Genomic DNA, 18,015 nt, shown 5'->3' on the forward strand with positions numbered 1-18,015 from the left:
TTATCACAGCTTGATAGACTGCGTTTTCTTGCAATTGACATCCCCTCCTCCCACGTCTTGTAGCCCTAACAACTAAAACCATGGACTGATTTCCATTTTGGATGTGCTTTTGTGCAGCCTTCTAAAAACACTCTTTCATAGCTTACCAGGGGATGAAGTATTTCATTGGAATTTTAAAACTGCTTTTTTTCTTCTTTTTCTCCCAAAGCCCCCCAGTACATAGTTGTGTATTCTAGTTGTAGGTCCTTCTAATTCTGCTATGTGGGATGCCACCTCAGCATGGCTTGATGTGCGGTGCCATGTGCACGCCCAGGATCTGAACTGGTGAAGCCTGGGGACGCTGAAGCGGAGCACACGAACTTAACCACTTGGCCACTGGGCCGGTCCCTAAAATTGCTTTTCGAATGATATAAAAAAGTCTTCCACTTATAAGTGACTAAATTATTTTGTTAACCAATAAAATTTCCACATTCATAAATTTTTCCTTTTTAAGTTTGCCTTCTTCCCAAGCTTTTGGCATCCAGAAAAGGAAAACTGATGTAACTCACTCTAAATTATCAATGATGATGAAAAAAGAGCATGGTAAATTAAGATGAGCACTTTAAGGGGCTCATTGGACTTAACTTTTCATTTGTTCTCGTATCAAACTTTAAGTGCTTAAAACATAATTGCATAGTTCAACCATAATTATAAAGCAAGTACCTGCATCACCACCACTCAGGTCAAAACACAGAATGCTCCAGAAGCCCTCTAGAAGCCCCCTCCCCATCAGCATGCCCATGCCCCTAGTCAACCACTCTCCTGACTTGCATGTTCACCTTGTTATTTTCCTTTATGGTCTCACCTCCTATGAATGCACCATGAAACAGTATTTCACTTGGTCTTCAACTTCAGGCGAATAGGAAAAAACTGTCATTCTTTATCTGTCATTCCTTTTGCTTATTGCTTTTAAGAGTCCATCTGTTAGTTTGTGTAGCTGTAGTTCCATTTTCATACCTGGGCTGTTTCCACTTTCCAATTTGGGTCTATCACAAACATTCCTATATGCACATTGTGTACAAGCATCTCAAGAGTACACACCTAAGAATCGCTGGGTCATGTGCATGTTTTCAACTTTACTAGATTATTCCCACCAGCAGTGTTGTCCCACATCCTCACCAACAGTTGGCATTGTCACACTTTAAACGATTTTTAATCTGGTGAGGGTGGAGCGGGGGGTGGGGTGGGTGGGACGAATAACCCAGCATGGTTTTCATTTTCATTTTTCTGACTGGTGATTAAAGACCTTTACACGTGTATGGACCATTTAGATTTCCTCCTGGGTAAAGTGCCTGAACTTTTTTTAAAACAAGTTTTATCGAGATATAATTCACATACCAGACGATGCACCCATTCAAAGTGTATGAGTCGTTTTCAGTATATTCAGAGATATGGGCAACCATTGCCAATTTTAGGACATTTACATCTCAGAAAAAAACCCCGTACCCTTTAGCTCTCACCTCCCTAGCCACCAACCCCTATGCAACTGCTAACCTACTGTTTCTACAGCTTTCCTTATACTGGACTGTCTTATGAATGGAATCACAAAATGCATAGGGTCTCATGACTGGCTTCACTACTGTTTCCAAGGTTCATCAAAGTTGTAGCATCTGTCAGTCTTTCATTCCTTTTACGGCTGAATAATATTCTACTGTATGGATATCCCTCATTTTGTATATCCATTCATTCATCCATTGATGGACATTTGGGTTGTTTCCACTTTTTGGCTATTATGAGTAATCCTGCTATAAACACTTGTGTACAAGTTTTTGTGCGAACATGTTTCTCTTGGATATATACCTAGGAATGGAAATGCTGGGATATATGGTAACCGTTTGAGGAAATGCCAGACTGTGTTCCAAAACCAACTGCATCATTTTACACTTCCACAAGAAGCGTATGAGAGTTCCAATTTCTTCACATCCTCATCAATACTTCTCTTTTAAAATTGAAGTAACATTGGTTTACGACATCATATAAACTTCAGGAGTGCATCATTCTGTTTCGCCTTCTGTATAGACTACATCATGTTCATGAAGTCTAGTTGCCATCACCATGTAAATCTCCCACCCTACCCGTTTCACTCTCCCCTCCGGTAACCAACAATCTATTCTCTGTATCTGTGTTTACCTTCCACATGAATGAAATCATAGAATATGTGACTTTCTCCACCTGAGTTATTTCGCTTAGCATAATTTTAGCTATCCTAACAGGTGTGAAGTGGTAGCTCACTAGGGTTTTCATATGCATTTTCCTGAGGACATCCTGCGTCCTTTCTTGTGCTTATTGGCCATTTCCATATCTTCCTTGGAAAACTATCTATTCATATCCTTTGTCTCTTAACTGGATTGTCTTTTTAGTGATTTTATAGTTCTTTATATATTCTGGATATAATATCCTTCCATGTTTTATGTGGTAGCGATATCTTCTCCCATTATGAATCTAATCTTTCCACTTTGTGATGTCTTTTGATGAAAAGAAGTTCTTAATTTCAGTAAAGCTAAGTGTGTCAAACTTTATGTTGTTTGTGACTTAAGAAATTTTTTCCAACACTATTTCGTATTTCCCAAATATTCATAAAAATATTTTTACACTATTTTCTATGGAACTATACGCAACTAAACAATAAAAGCTTGGTAGTTTTGCCGTGTGCATTTAGGCCAAAAATCCACTGACGTTAATTTTTATATATGACATGGAGTAGGGATCCAATTTCATTTTGTTCCTGTATGGATACTCTATCATCCCGTCACCATTTACTGAAAACACTGTGTTTCCCCGCCCCCATTTTCAGCAGGACCAGCCACTAACTGTTAACATCTCCATCTCTTTCCTTTAATAAAAGAAGGAGACCAGTCAGGGTTCCCAATCTGAAAAGATTTTGTTAAAATCCAGATCTCAAGCCTTACCACGGCCTAGGGGTGGGAGAATGGCAGACGGGGTGGAGAGTCACATGAGGGCCCTAGATTTATAACAAGTTCCTTGGCTAATGAGCATGCAGCCAAGCTGGCTCCTGCCACCAGATGGACACTCTGGACAATCACTGGTAACAATTTCCACGGTTCCTTCCAGCTTTAAGATCCTCTACTTTTACAAAGCCTCTGGGCTACTTGTCTCTTCCCTACCATTTGGGAATAAACATGTGCAGAAGACCTATTACAAAAAGAATACAATGCATATCAAATTCCATAAACTACATAATTTTATTTATAAAATTCAACGTATTGCCTACTATTGCCCATGTCCATTTAAGTATTCCTCATTTTTCAGCTCTCATTTTTCAAAATAAAGATCTTTGAAAATGTACTCAAGTAGAACAAAGTATTACTAAATATTTTATTAAGTTGATATCCATGGGCATCAATTGCCAACACTATGAAAAAAGGTTAATATAAAACAATACAAAAGTATTACAGACAATAGCTTATCAAGATTATCTTCACTCCATTGATGTGATTTTCTCATGCAGTAACCTTTATTCGTGAGATGATTTCATTTACAAAACTATTATTCTTTGCTATCACCTCAGCTTTCAGCTGTTTTAACTTTATCGTGATGTTTTCTTCTGACATTTCAGTAAAGGGCACTTGCTTCACCTTGGATAGAAACTCTTGAATAATTTTTTCACCTTGCTGAAAGACAAGTGAACATTCATTAATCTTTAAAATGTCTTTTCTAAAAGTCACGTTACATAGTAATGAATTGTTTCACTAAATTTCTATCCAAACATACCACCCAATATATATAGAATATATAGCAAAGCACTTGGTTGACCGTATTTCTTCATAGGAAATCATTACAAGGATATTTAGTGTATTTTCAGCTGCTAATGACAGAGGGGCCGAATACTTTAGTAGTTGCCAAATCCCTCAGCTTTTATAATTGATACATAAACTGAGTCTTCTGGGAAAAAAAGAACTCAAAGTGTATAAACACTGTAAAGCATAAACAGTCTCTGAAAATTTAATACTCATACATATGCACAGGATGTTTCTTTTTATTTTACTGCCCAGTTATTGCCATTCTAGAGAATATGGTTCTGACTTGCCAAGTGTGACCTGTGGCTAAATTCCATAACCCACATTCCTCATCCATAAAATGGGGATAATATTACCAACCTCACAGGGCTGTTGTAAAAACTGCAAAGAATTAATATGTGTAAAGTGCGTGGAGCAGTGCCTGGCAAAGGGTAAGCACTATGTAAATATTTATTATTGCAAATGAAGCAGAACTAGAGAGTCTGCTTTTCACACAGGGAGCTAGTTGGTAGTAAGCACCTTAAAGGTGAAAGGTAGATAGCCAAATGATAAGATACGGAAGAAATACTTCTCTATTAAATAACAAGTGTACTTTTTTCCAAATAAAGATAAAATCTAGACTGAGTAACACTGTTATGATTGTCTCCCTTAGCTTAAAATTTTAGCAAAATACAATGTAATTAACATTATCAGAAGTACATGGCTTCTGTTCTAACTGGAAACCAGAGATTACATAAAAGAGCCTATCCACTCCCAGACTACTGACTGCTGCGGTGCTGATACCAAGACCACTCATATTCAGGAGGGCAATTTCCACACTTAAAAGCTATTAACAAGTTAGAATACATTTCTCCTGCTTGTACAGGTACCACAGATAAAAGAATACCTTTTAAGCTCAAAAACCAAACACATCATCTATTATTGGTTTAACAAACATCTCTCCTTTGAGTAAGAACAACAACAAAAACTCACTGGGTAATAGCTAAAAATGTGATAAGAAGTTGTTGCAATGTATACCACAGTAAATGCTGCCAGGACCCCACAGTGAATTATGATTCTTTTATTTTCATTATTATAGAGAACTAATATTCTTTTAAGTTTTAAAAAACACATTGGGCATATGCTTATATCTTTCTGTGTGAACATCTAAACCTCACCCTCACCCAGAGAAGGCCCAACTCAGGATCCACTTCTCCCATGAGAATTGAAACATCCTGCTCACAAGGAGCTTTCCTGAGTAAACATTTGTCATATGCCATTTTATTCTCTATGACATATTCATTATTCTTGTTTCCCCAAATAGATTCTAAACAACCGGAGAAGAGAAACTGTATTCCTTTGGTAACATCTTAACGATGCACCAAGTAAATACACAATTTAACAACTTGATCTATTCGTTTATGAAATAAAGATGTGCTTGGACATCTCTAACTCTTTTGAATTACTTATTTTAAACCTAGACTAATATTCTTATCCTCCTCCTTTTTACTGGTACTTGAACTGCTATCTTTCATCATGCAAATGTACGTAGCGCAGAAATCAAAATGATACAGATGGAGTTCTTGCCATGCAAAGAAATGTAAGTGAAAGCCATAATGAATAATCAATCAACAAACATTAGATCACATAGGGAAGAAACTCACCTTGGTGACCTGCTATATGTAACATCACAGAGATTAAATAAACTACAAAAACAATCTGACACACCTCTCTTTCCAGATAGCACCTCTTTGCTGCTGGTTCCATTTCATCATATTCTTGTGACTCTCCAATATTCTGAAACTCTTCTAGTTCCAGGGCTTTTTGTTTAGCACACTCTATTACATGCCTAGGGAAATTAGCAAGCTCTGCAACGTGAATCCCAAAACTTTGATCACAGATACCTACAAGAAATTTGGAGGGTGTGTGAGGCAGCGTAGGAAGAGACGGCAGTTTATGTAAATGGGACTTTATACTTCTCACCTTGTCATTAGGAAACTTAATTTTGTATTATTTCAAATACATTAGCCGAATGTTTCAGAGCAACTTAAAGGAATTTTAATTAAGCCTCCAGTGAGAAGTGATTATGACTTGGCACACAGTGCTGCATTTTATCTTTGACAAATGTAGTAGAAATCATAAAAATAGCAGAGGAAAAACTTGACAGATAATCCTCAAAGGCCTGGACAAATATCTGAATCTGCAGAAAAATTAATCAACTCAGTATCTCCCTCAGGTTTTCTCATTTCATAAGGGAAGAACTAAAGTACTAAGAAAAAAAGAGATCAACGTGAAAGTGTCACTAACTAGGAGGAACATTTAATTCAAAATATACTGACATTATTAGTGAATGAATGGTCTATCGTCCTATCCTCCGGATCTGCCTACATCATTTTCCAGAGATGGCTACTCTGGAAAATTGGCCAAATATATTTAAATATTTACAATACTTTTCTTAGAAAAGTTACTTACCATTCTTACATAATCTCATTCTGATTCTAAATTACTGAAAACAAATGATAATGGAATTTGACCCAAATCACTAGTAAATTTAGAGACTAGGTAGCTTATCTTCATCTCCATTTGCAGAAAATAAACTGATTTAAGATATTTCTTCCTGAAGTTTAATACAAATGATGCTCGCAGTTATTATGGAACTTTCATTTTGCCTCACTTATTTATCAACTATATATGGCCTAGTTATATATCTCATGCATTCTGGAGCTGGATACTTGCACAACTAAGAGAAACAAGTAAAAACAAAATAGAAAAAATATTCAATAAACATCCACAGTGAAGGATGAATTTATTCCTATCTTCTCCATACTTCATCTGGTCTTTTTTATATTCTGAACCCATTTCTATATCACACAAAATACAAATAACGATTTAAAGGAAAAACCTTAACTTTGTGCTAAATGCCAGGTCCAACTAAAAGTATCTATATTCTGTATCAGTAACAACAATAATGTAAACATAGCAAAGCAAAAGGATCCCCACTGAAGCACAAGTAACAAAGGATAAAAGAAACAAAAAAGGGGCCGGCCCTAGGGCCGAGTGGTGGACTTCACAGGCTCCCCTTTGGCAGCCCAGGGTTTCGCTGGTTTGGATCCTGGGTACAGACCTAGCACAGCTCATCAAGCCATGCTGAGGTGGCGTCCCACATAACACAACCAGAAGCACATACAACTAGAATATACAACTATGTACTGGGGGGCTTTGGGGAGAAGAAGGAAAAAAAAAATCTCATTTATGTGCAACCAACTGATGAAGAAAAATGTGTTCATTGAAAATCAGAAAGCCATCTAAAAAAATTTCTTCTGATAATTAGTGAAATGTTTAAGTAATAAACACTTTATAGTACATTAATTTCATCAAGTCAGTAATCTGATTAGCTGCAAGAACCACAAATGACAAACTTTCCTGAAAGAATAAAATGCTAACAAGTCAGTCATTTCTCATGTGTTAACTACTAACAATTTCAAGATTTCTGGAAACACCAACTTAAATGAACCTGTTTATATAACACACCCTTAAAAATAATATAGTCAAGATAATTACAATATGTAATTTTTTATTTATTTTATTTTTAAAATTTTTATTTATTTATTTATTTTTTTGAGGAAGATTAGCCCTGAGCTAACTACTCCCAATCCTCCTCTTTTTGCTGAGGAAGACTGGCCCTGAGCTAACATCCATGCCCATCTTCCTCTATTTTATATGTGGGACGCCTATCACCGCATGGCTTTTGCCAAGCAGTGCCATGTCCGCACCTGGGATCTGAACCAGTGAAGCCCGGGCTGGCGAGAAGCGGAATGTGCGAACTTAATCGCTGCGCCACCAGGCCGGCCCCAACAATAAGTAATTTTTAAACTAACAGCTAGAGTCTTGAAACTTCAAAAACTTATTGATACTATTGAGTAGCTAATTTGACGGGAAAACACACTGCCATGGGAGGCAGTACAAAATCCCTCTGTAATGATGGTCAAAAGTACAGATTATTCTTTCTGCAACAGTTTCAGAATGAATGGTCCTACTACAAGACACAGAAATACAGATAACATTTCATGTCCCTGCCCTTAAACTGAATTAAGAGGTAAATGTGTTCTGTAAAAACACCAATAATACATACTAACTTAGAGTAAGGCGATCACTGCCGATTTCAATAGTAGTGAGTTTCCCACTGTCACACTCTGAACGTATAGGGAACCAGTGGTACACACGTACCTTTCTTCACCTGATACAGCATGGTTAAGGTCTCTTCAGTAGTTAATGCTGTGACATGTAGATTATTAACAGTTGGTATTTGATTGGCCAAGGCAGTAAGTTCATGAAAATGGGTTGCAAACATGCAAAAAGCACCGATCTTGGTTGCAATGTACTCTGATATAGCCCATGCCAACCCAAATCCATCGTAGGTGGAGGTTCCTCTTCCCAGTTCATCTATGATTATTAAAGAATCTTTGGTCGCAGACCTGAAACACATAATTACATGAAAATTTCCCATAACATAATATGTGGTAACACAAAAAACACAATTAAGACAATACAACGGGCAAGATGTGCCGCAACATAACAGATTGTCTTAATGTACAAAAAAATTCAGCAAAGTCAATAAAAAGCACTGAAACTTCAGTAGAAAAATGGGCATGGACATGAACAACTGATGGAAGAGGAAACAAATGGTAAATATATTTTAGATTACCAATCTTACTAAAAGTAACCAAAGAATTTCCAAAGAAAGTGGCTATCATTCATTTCTCGCCAATCAAATCAGCTAGGAATTTTAAAAAATAGTACCACATGAAGATGGGACAAAGGTGTGATGCTACAGACACTCGTATACACGGCTGGTGGTCATATAAACTTGTGAGCCTGCCACACCCCTACCAATACAAGATATTAGGATTCTTTCTTTTCTCATCTTTAACCAAATACAAAGAGGAATTTTTTTTTTTAATTAGAGAATTTGACAGTTCTTCATGAGCTTATTGGTCATTTACTTCTTTTTCTGTGACTTGCCATTGGCACCTTTGCTTATTTCTTTAATCTTTTAAGTTATGAATATTAACTTGTTGACTAATTACTACATGGAACATTTGTATTGCTTTTATAATTCCCCACAAACAGACAATAATCAACACATAATTTACTAAGGATCTACTATATGCATAATACTTTAGAAGACACCAAGAAACAGAAGGCATAGCCTCCATGCCTTCAAAGAAGCTCCTAAAAAGTGGAATAAAATCAAGACATTTCAGTAACCTCTAAAATAAAAACCTAATAAATTAAAGACACGTCAAAGAGTTGAGAGAAGCACTCATGACCTTAGGCTCAAATGAAACGGAAATCATCAGAAAGGTAGAATTTCCATCATTAGAGCCTCTAAAGATTAGAAAGGATTGGGGTAAAGGGCAAGGAAGGACCATTCCAGGTAGTGTGAACTGTGTAAGCAAAAGCCAGGTAGCCGGGGAGATTTATAAGGTGAACAACTAGCAGAAACCGTCAGGTAACTTTAAAAATCAAAGAAGCTTTCCACAACTATCACCAGTCACCCTTTCAAGATAATATAAAATATATAAAGTCCACAGGAAAACTATTAAACTAGATAAAAGTTCTCCTATGTTCTATTGATGAATCTGCAAATGTACCTCTCACAGGACAGGGACATTCAGTGCCATTAACAGGAAATGCACTCACCTGAGAATAGAAGCAGTTTCTAACATTTCAGCCATGAATGTGGAGACTCCTTTCAACTGACTGTCACCAGCACCCACCCGGGCCAAGATGCAGTCCACAATGGTCACTTCTGCCGACTCACATGGCACAAAGCACCCAATTTGGGCCATGAGAACTATCACCCCCGTTTGGCGAATATATGTTGATTTACCTCCCATATTGGGGCCTATCAAATAAAGTATATCAAAAAGCAAGATTATTCTTTTATTTCTGCTACTAATAAATTGACTGCTAGTCCTAAATTGCACATTGGCGACTAATCACCTCAGTCATACGACACGGTATACAAGAAGCAGAATCATAGGCTGCCCAAAGATGCGGACAGTTACTGCCCCCTCTACTATAATGCTGTTTTCTCTCCAGACAAACCTACAGTGTCCCCTTCACCAAAAGGACCAATGAAAGATATACCTCACCTATAATTTGACTGTGCTCTAGAAAGACCATACATTTTCCCACAGTTCACAGAGCTGCCTGCAGGCTAATTTTATGATATCCAAAAAAGTAGTAGAGGCCTAATTGATAACTAAACTGATTTAAAAAATGGCACTATTAGTGAAAGGATCAGTATGGTCAAATCCTTTAAATCACTTAAACTCCACACTAAAGCCCTAAGACACGATCTTACTTTTGGAAAATGTACAATTTACTTTAGCTTATATAAACAACTTGAAAATGCCTTTGGGGAAACAGAATACAGTCATCATTTCCCAAAAACATTTGCCCAAAGATTCCTACACCACCCCCATTTTTGTTTTGTAGAATCTGGTTAAGATCTCTCAAAACACGTTAGTTTGAGATACTGTAAATCAGTCTAGAAGCAAGTCTACTTTTGTCGAGTTTCAAATATAGTGCCATGTCTTTCAAAGAAGTGCTACCCTAAGCTGAGGTCATTCCGAAGCCAATTCTGTTTGACCTTCAATGACCTCACTATTGAAAGGTCTGGCTCAAAGGTAAACTTTGAGGATGTAGGGATGTTCATTTTTAAATGCACTGAAACCCTGGAAAGAGTTTCATATAAATACAATATTCTCTCACAAGCTTCCTCCCCCCCTCCCAAATCTTCCCCCTAATCTAAATGTGAATATATTACTAACCAGTACAAATAACATGTTCTTTTTCTAAGGTCAAGGACTAGGATTTTCTTCATCAATTTTAAATATATCTCCACTCTAACATTAAAAAAAGGGAAACATTACCCCAAAAAGCCTATAAGCTAGGTTTTGTGGGTTTTTTTTTTTTACCAGTAATGATGTGGAACATCTGTTTATCTTTTTCAAAGTGAACATCATTAGGAATGAATGCAACTTCATCTTGAACTTCAACACAAGCATGTCTGGATGCTCTCAGTGTAATTCTTCCTTGTCCTTTCTCCAAAATGACTGGTCGCACATACGGAACAGGCGCTCCATTTGACACGTGAGCAAAACTGACAACAGCATCTAGCTGAGCCAGCACATCGTTGAGCGTCTGCATTGGTTCTACATAGCCTAGATAAAAACAGAAGATGAACACAGGAGTGAACCACAAAAAAATACACAGCAACAGCTAGAAGAATGAATGTAAACCCCCCCATGTGGAAATTCAAAATCTATTTCCTAACTTATATACTTAAAAAAAAAAAACTAGGGGCCAGCCTGGTGGTGCAGTGGTTAAGTGTGCACGTTCTGCTTCAGCAGCCCAGGGTTCACCAGTTGGGATCCCGGGTGTGGACATGGCACCACTTGGCACGCTGTGCTATGGTAGGAAGTTAGCTCAGGGCCAGTCTTCCTCAGCAAAAAGAGGGGGATTGGCAGCAGATGTTAGCTCAGGGATAATCTCCCTCAAAAAAAAAACTAACAGAAGTTTGCCATAACTAAACTTGAAAGGAACACCTAAAACTCAACATGAGGCTAAAATGTGTTGCTACATCTTCCCCTACTATGAACAGATTTCAAAAATAGAAAAAGTGTGATGCCTTCCCTTACCAAAATCCATTAAAATATAAAAGCACACAGCTGCTTATAAAGAAATGAGGTAGAGGTTTAAAAGAACCCAAAACCTAAAAAGGAAAAGCTTTCATAATATATTGATACAGTAAGAAAAGAAGGGTGCAGTAATATTTGAGGCACACCTGCACTTTTAACACACACCTTCTTCTAAATTTTAAGAGGCTGAAACCAGGATGGCATTTCACAATTATCATAAGAAACATGCAAACACCAGGTAGCAAGATATACTGTGACTGTCAAGGCCCGTGCTTGTACCACCTGACCATGAGACTGTTAGTTGAGCTCTTCTTTTTTTTCCAACACTACCACATGCAGTTGAATTTTAGCATAAATTTAGACCCATAATTGTCACTTAAAATACTTTGAACAAGATTCTACTCTGCTAGAGTATTAAAACTAGAAGCTATTATGTACATTAAAAAGTCCCTGACACATGCTGGGCAAAGCATGTTTCAGCAATAAAAATGGTGAAAATTTTCAGAATAGATTATAAAATGTTAATAGGTTGGAGGGGTTGGTGTAACAGACCCACATGTCATGTAGCACTATCACGCGGACATCAATGTGTCAAAAGCTTCAACTTAAGGGACATTCAAGAGAATAGTGTTTAATTTTAGGGAAAAAAATTATGAGTTTAATCAAATGGCAGCAAATTTGACTTATCTTTGATTCCCTTGTTCCCCATAAAAGTGATAGTTTTGAGGGGTTGGCCCCGTGGCCGAGTGGTTAAGTTCGCGCGCTCCGCTGCAGGCGGCCCAGTGTTTTGTTGGTTCGAATCCTGGGCGCGGAGATGGCACTGCTTATCAAACCACGCTGAGGCAGCATCCCACATGCCACAACTAGAAGGACCCACAATGAAGAATATATACAACTATGTACCGGGGGGCTTTGGGGAGGAAAAAGGAAAAAATAAAATCTTTAAAAAAAAAAAAAAAGTGATAGTTTTGAAAATAAAAATTAACTTATGAACGGCTGAATACAAATAATTCTCTTACTGTTTTACCACTTTTAAATTTATTCCTGTTTTACCTTATATATATTTTTTTAAAAAAGGGAAAAAATGAGCTCACACTACCTTATCATGTAGCAACAGAAGTCTGTTGCTGTATCAAGGAATCTGTATTAAGAACACATGGAATTAGGGGCTGGCACGGTGGCACAATGGTTATGTGCGCACGTTCGGTGGCCCGGGGTTTGCCGGTTCGGATCCCGGGTGCAAACATGGCACCACTTGGCACGCCATGCTGTGGCAGGCATCCCACATATAAAGTAGAGGAAGATGGGCACGGGTGTTAGCTCAGGGCCAGTCTTCCTCACCGAAAAGAGGAGTGGCAGCAGTTACCTCAGGGCTAATCTTCCTCCAAAACAACAAACAAACAAACAAAAGAACACATGGATTGACACATTTCTTACCAGCTACTTCAAAGCTGCCTTCAGGACAGTCTCAGTTCAGTTCATCTAAGTAAAGCCCACACTGTAATGCATGTAGTCAAGTATTTAAAGATACTTCTAACAAAAGGAGTTTCTAAACAAGCTACTGCCATGAATTGTCTGGTGGTCCTATCTTAAACATTAGTGGAGTACTTACTAAAATTTCTTTAAAACTCATAAAATTTCTAACCTAAGAATAGGTTTATAATAAAAAAGAAACCCAAAGCCTCTTAATTAAAAGTCTATACTTGGTATCTCACATCATCTGGTTCTCAACAGCGTCACCTTCTCTAATTTAACACCAAGAAAGAAAACTACAAAGACGATCCATTACATTTTTAAACATTAAAATCCAGCAGCTTTAACCTAGTAGGTGCTTAATGAATATTAGTTAACAGTATTTTTTGAGGAAAACTCACAGTTTGAATATATAGTGTTTATGGGGTTCTTAAAAATGTAATCTAGGTTCAGGAACATAATTCAAGTAGAAAATTATCATGCTACAGTTATGATACCACCAAGCAAAAATGTAATCTTCACAAATTTCATTCATCAACACCAATACATAATGCGTATTAAAACCCTTTAAGTTTTGTTTCTTTCTGATTTACTATGAAAATTCATAATAGTAAAACAATTTACAGAATTATACATGCATAAGTTTTAAATGATTGTTTTACCCCTAAATAATTCAGCATGTATATCCTGAGAACAAGGACATCCTCCTACTTAATCACAATACACACCCAAGAAATGTGACACAGATATCATATTATCTCATATTAAACTCTGCCAATTCCAATAGCGTCCTTTATAGCTATTCCCTAACTCCAACCCCTAGTCCTGGATATAGTCAAGGACTGTCTACTGTATTTGACTGTCCTGTTTCTTTAAGTATCCTTTAATCTAGAACAGATTCCTTTTTTGCTTCTATGACGCTGACATTTTCAAAGAGTTTAGCCATAAAAAGAATGTCCCACAATCTAAATTTATCTATATACACAAGACACTGGGGCCCGCCCCATGGCCCAGTGGTTAAGTTCGCGCGCTCTGGTTCAGTGGCCCAGGGTTTCACTGGTTTGGATCCTGGGAGTGGACACGGCACCACTCATCAAGCCATGCTGAGGTGGCGTCCCACATGCCACAACTAGAAGGACCCACAACTAAAAATATACAACTATGTACCAGGGGGCTTTGGAGAGAAGAAGGAAAATAAAATAAAATCTTTAATATACACAAGACAACAGGCAAAGCCTTCCAGCTTCACACATCACCTACACTAAACATACATTCACTCATGCTAAGGGCGATACTACAGTGCCAAGTCACCTGTCCCTTCAATAACAGGATAATCATCCCAACAGTGCCTCTAGAACGGACTCTGAAAATGTATAAAATGGCACAGAGAACTCAAAAAGGCCTGCCTCATGTGTAATTTCTATTTTCTTTTCAGTGCTGTTTATTTCCATAACCAAGAGTATGATGGGGCCAGCCCGGTGGCCGAGTGGTTAAGTTCGCACACTCCACTTCGGCTGCCCAGGGTTCACATCCTGGGCGCGGACATGGCACCATTCATTAGGCCATGTTGAAGTGGCATCCCACATGCCACAACTAGAAGGATCCACAACTAAAAAAATATACAACTACGTACTAGGGGGATTTGGGGAGAAAAAAGCAGGGAAAAAAAGAAGATTGGCAACAGTTGTTAGCTCAGGTGTCAATCTTTAAAAAAAAAAAAAGAGTATGAGTCCATAGATCATCTAAGGTATTATCCTTGGACAATCCTACCATATTATCCTACAATTGGATAATCCTATAAAATTATCCTACAATTGCCTTGTAGCCTTTGGTGTCTCTTTTCCTTGTTATAACTACAGTAAGTTTAGCGCTTTTCTGTACATCTTTATTTTTCAGGGTATTCCCATTCCTCAGCCTGCACTAGCATATCTTTCTATGTACAAGAGCAATTTCCAGTTACTTTTCCTACCACAATACAGCATGCATTCTTTCATAAGTAGCCTAACATAATAAATAGTCACTGTATCTAACAGTTTTTTGAAAAACCACTCTTCAAACATCCTAATGTTTTTTCTGTTACCAAAAACCAGGTCATATTCAGAATACTTAATGTATTGGTTCTATTAAATTTACCTGAAGAAATATTGACAATTTCTTTAACAATGGCATCCTGGGCTTCCTCATATTCAGTTTTATTTTTGGTATACTCTTCATTGAGAGAAGTCAATTTACTGCAAATCAAGATAATGGTATTATTAAAAATATTAAAACATCTACTGGAGGTAATACGCACTACATAACTATACATCCAGAGTATCTAGGCTATAAAACATCAAAATAATAAATAAAGTGGAAACATCAGAAAACTGGCAACTCGTTAGGGGCAGATGTGGCTGGAATTCAGCATACTAACATTTATGCTGTTTGGAAGAGCCTGCTGGCACAATTCTTGCTATAACAATTATTCCCTTGAGTAAAATTCTGATCTGTGACCTTTTCTAAAATATTTAAGTGGAATAAGTTTTCATCCTTACTTAAGATAGAGGCCATTACCCCTTTTAACACAAACACACATACAAAACACATCACACATGGTTTCTTACTATAGTATAACTGTTTTGATAGTGAAAGTTATCAAAGTAAGGAAAACGTCTGAAAACTAAATCTTACTGAGTAATTTAAAGAGAAAATGAAAATTATAGGTTGAAACAAGAAAGATGAGAATAAAGAAAAAAATATTCAATGGTATCAAAGGAAAAGAAGGGAATTTTAAAAAAGGACAAGATGAGGGATCATAGAGGAAAGGGGGAAGTACTTACCAGAAGGAAAAGGGCATCAGTCAACCAAGGCAATAACTGTGCACTTGACGGATTAGCCAATGGCATAATACACATGCACAGCTCAAGAATGGTATATGGGCAAGCAGCACAAAAAGACTAGTATGAAACAGGCAAATGGAAAGAATGAAAGGAATAAAAGCAAGAGGCAAAGCCAGTATGAAAGTGAGACTGCTACGCGAAGGGAAGAGACGCAGGAGACAAAAGCAGATGGGCAGAGACCAAATTGTGCAGGTCATGATAAAGACTTTACATCTTTCTAGATAACAGATAGACATCAGAGGTTTTTACGAAGCAGAATTATACGATTACAGGGTCAGAAACATAGCAAGCATTCAGTTTACTGACAAGAATGAATGAATGAATTTTTCACAACTTATGGAATCACTGTGGTCATTCAGTTCAATCTCTTTTATATATGTTACAACTAATCAATCGGTGATTTGAAGATGATTACAATACCCCCCAAATTCTGTCTTATCTAGGCCAACAAATATATTTATTTCTAGAATCAGGGATATAGTGTGGTGGAAAAACAACTACTACTAAATTTGGCAACAGAAGATCTAGGTTTGACTACCTAGTGTAGGTTTGAGTACCTAGTGTTACTAGTTGTTTGATCCTGGGCAATTGGAGTTTCAGCTTCTTCATCTAAAAGATGAGAGAAATATACTTGTCCTATTTATTTCAGAGAGTTGTTATGAAGAATAAACTAAACAGACTGAATGTTTTCATCACTTGGGTGTCTGAACACCTAGAATAATGTCCGCACATAATAGATACTCAAAATACTTGTTAAGTAAATGGATAAAAGGGGATGATAAAAAGCTACCTGTAAGGTACTGGGAATATTTGGAGGGGTGGGAGTAAGGCCAGCCACAATCCTAGTACAGTACAGCAGCAAGGACAAATTCCCCTCCCCTGCACCACCATATCACAGAAAATTTATTTTAAAATAATTCTATTTTCACCTATGAATAATTTGTCTGAGGAACTTCCTAACATCAGCAAGGGAAAAGGCAGAAAAAATTGGTTAAGATCTTTTTCAGCATGAAATATGATTAAAAAAAAAGTTGTAGAGGGGCTGGCCCCGTGGCCGAGTGGTTAAGTTCGCGCGCTCCGCTGCAGGCGGCCCAGTGTTTCGTTAGATCGAATCCTGGGCGCGGACATGGCACTGCTCATCACACCACGCTGAGGCAGCGTCCCACATGCCACAACTAGAAGAACCCACAACGAAGAATACACAACTATGTACCGGGGGGCTTTGGGGAGAAAAAGGAAAAAATAAAATCTTAAAAAAGTTGTAGGGGGCCGGCCCCATGGCCGAGTGGTTAAGTTTGCACATTCCACTTCGGTGGCCCAGGGTTTTGCTGGTTCAGATCCTGGGCGTGGACATGGCACCGCTCATCAGGCCACACTGAGGTAGCATCCCACATGCCACAACTAGAAGGACCCACAACTAAAATATAAAAATATACAGCTAAATTACACAACTATGTACCAGGGGGCTTTGGGAGAAAAAAGAAAAACAAACTGGTGAGAGTGATACATGAAAGAATCATCTCAAAAACAGACCCAAAGTGCGACTTCAGCCAAAGAGGAAGAGACGGATTATTTAACAAGCGGTGTTGGGATACCTGAATAGCCTCTTGTAAAAAAAAAATAAAGCTTCAACCTTACCTTATGTCTTATCAATTAACAATAAATAAGGTAAAACTTCTTTATCATAGAACATTCACATTTCATCACAGAATAATTTACTTCCATGGAACTACTGCAGGTTTACAAACCTGTTGGTAAATTTAACACCATTCTTCTGGATATCTACTGTACTGAAGTTTTTATTGTTACGAAGGACTTTTTCTTCCTTACATGTTACACGAAAGTAATATCCAAATTGTGTGCTGGAATCCAGTTTAATCTGTTTCCCAGGATCTAAGCCTTCATGATTAAGAAAAAAAGAAAATGTATGTCATGGATATCTGCAGCCATTTTTCAAGGTAAATGTTCAAAATAATTAAATCTAAAAAGTGAAAAACATACTTTTATTACATGACAGCATGCTGGAAATTATCATCACCGTCTAACTAGAAAAGATTCAAATCCTACTTCACTTCACTCAAAAACTGCATGAATTAAGGATTATCTATAAAATCCTTAAACTTCCTTATTAACAGTTTCTGGTATGGAAGCGTGATCTGGGTAAACCCATCCACCCAA

At 37.5% G+C, this 18,015-nt stretch overlaps 1 protein-coding gene across 4 annotated transcripts in view; it reads right to left on the minus strand.

The window, feature by feature from the left end:
* Window positions 1-3,223: 3,223 nt before the first annotated feature.
* MSH2 (mutS homolog 2) overlaps window positions 3,224-18,015 on the minus strand; it is a 73,886-nt gene continuing 59,094 nt past the window's right edge. The window contains exons 10-16 of one of the 4 annotated variants that reach the window (XR_011526097.1): window positions 17,586-17,736; window positions 15,092-15,189; window positions 10,763-12,395; window positions 9,480-9,684; window positions 8,004-8,251; window positions 5,505-5,680; window positions 3,224-3,671 (exon numbers count right to left, since the gene is read on the minus strand). Coding sequence is in view for 1 of the 4 variants with exons in the window: in XM_008530908.2 (XP_008529130.1) it covers window positions 3,501-3,671; window positions 5,505-5,680; window positions 8,004-8,251; window positions 9,480-9,684; window positions 10,763-11,008; window positions 15,092-15,189; window positions 17,586-17,736 (1,295 nt within the window). In the remaining 3 variants the exon portion in view is untranslated. Of the gene's footprint in view, window positions 3,672-5,504; window positions 5,681-8,003; window positions 8,252-9,479; window positions 9,685-10,762; window positions 12,396-12,922; window positions 16,880-17,107; window positions 17,737-18,015 lie in introns of all 4 variants that reach the window. The other 3 variants (XR_011526096.1, XR_011526098.1, XM_008530908.2) reach the window with 3 other exon arrangements.

The sequence above is a fragment of the Equus przewalskii genome, chromosome 14 (assembly GCF_037783145.1).
Source record: "Equus przewalskii isolate Varuska chromosome 14, EquPr2, whole genome shotgun sequence".
In the NCBI taxonomy this organism is placed as follows: Eukaryota; Metazoa; Chordata; class Mammalia; order Perissodactyla; family Equidae; genus Equus; species Equus przewalskii.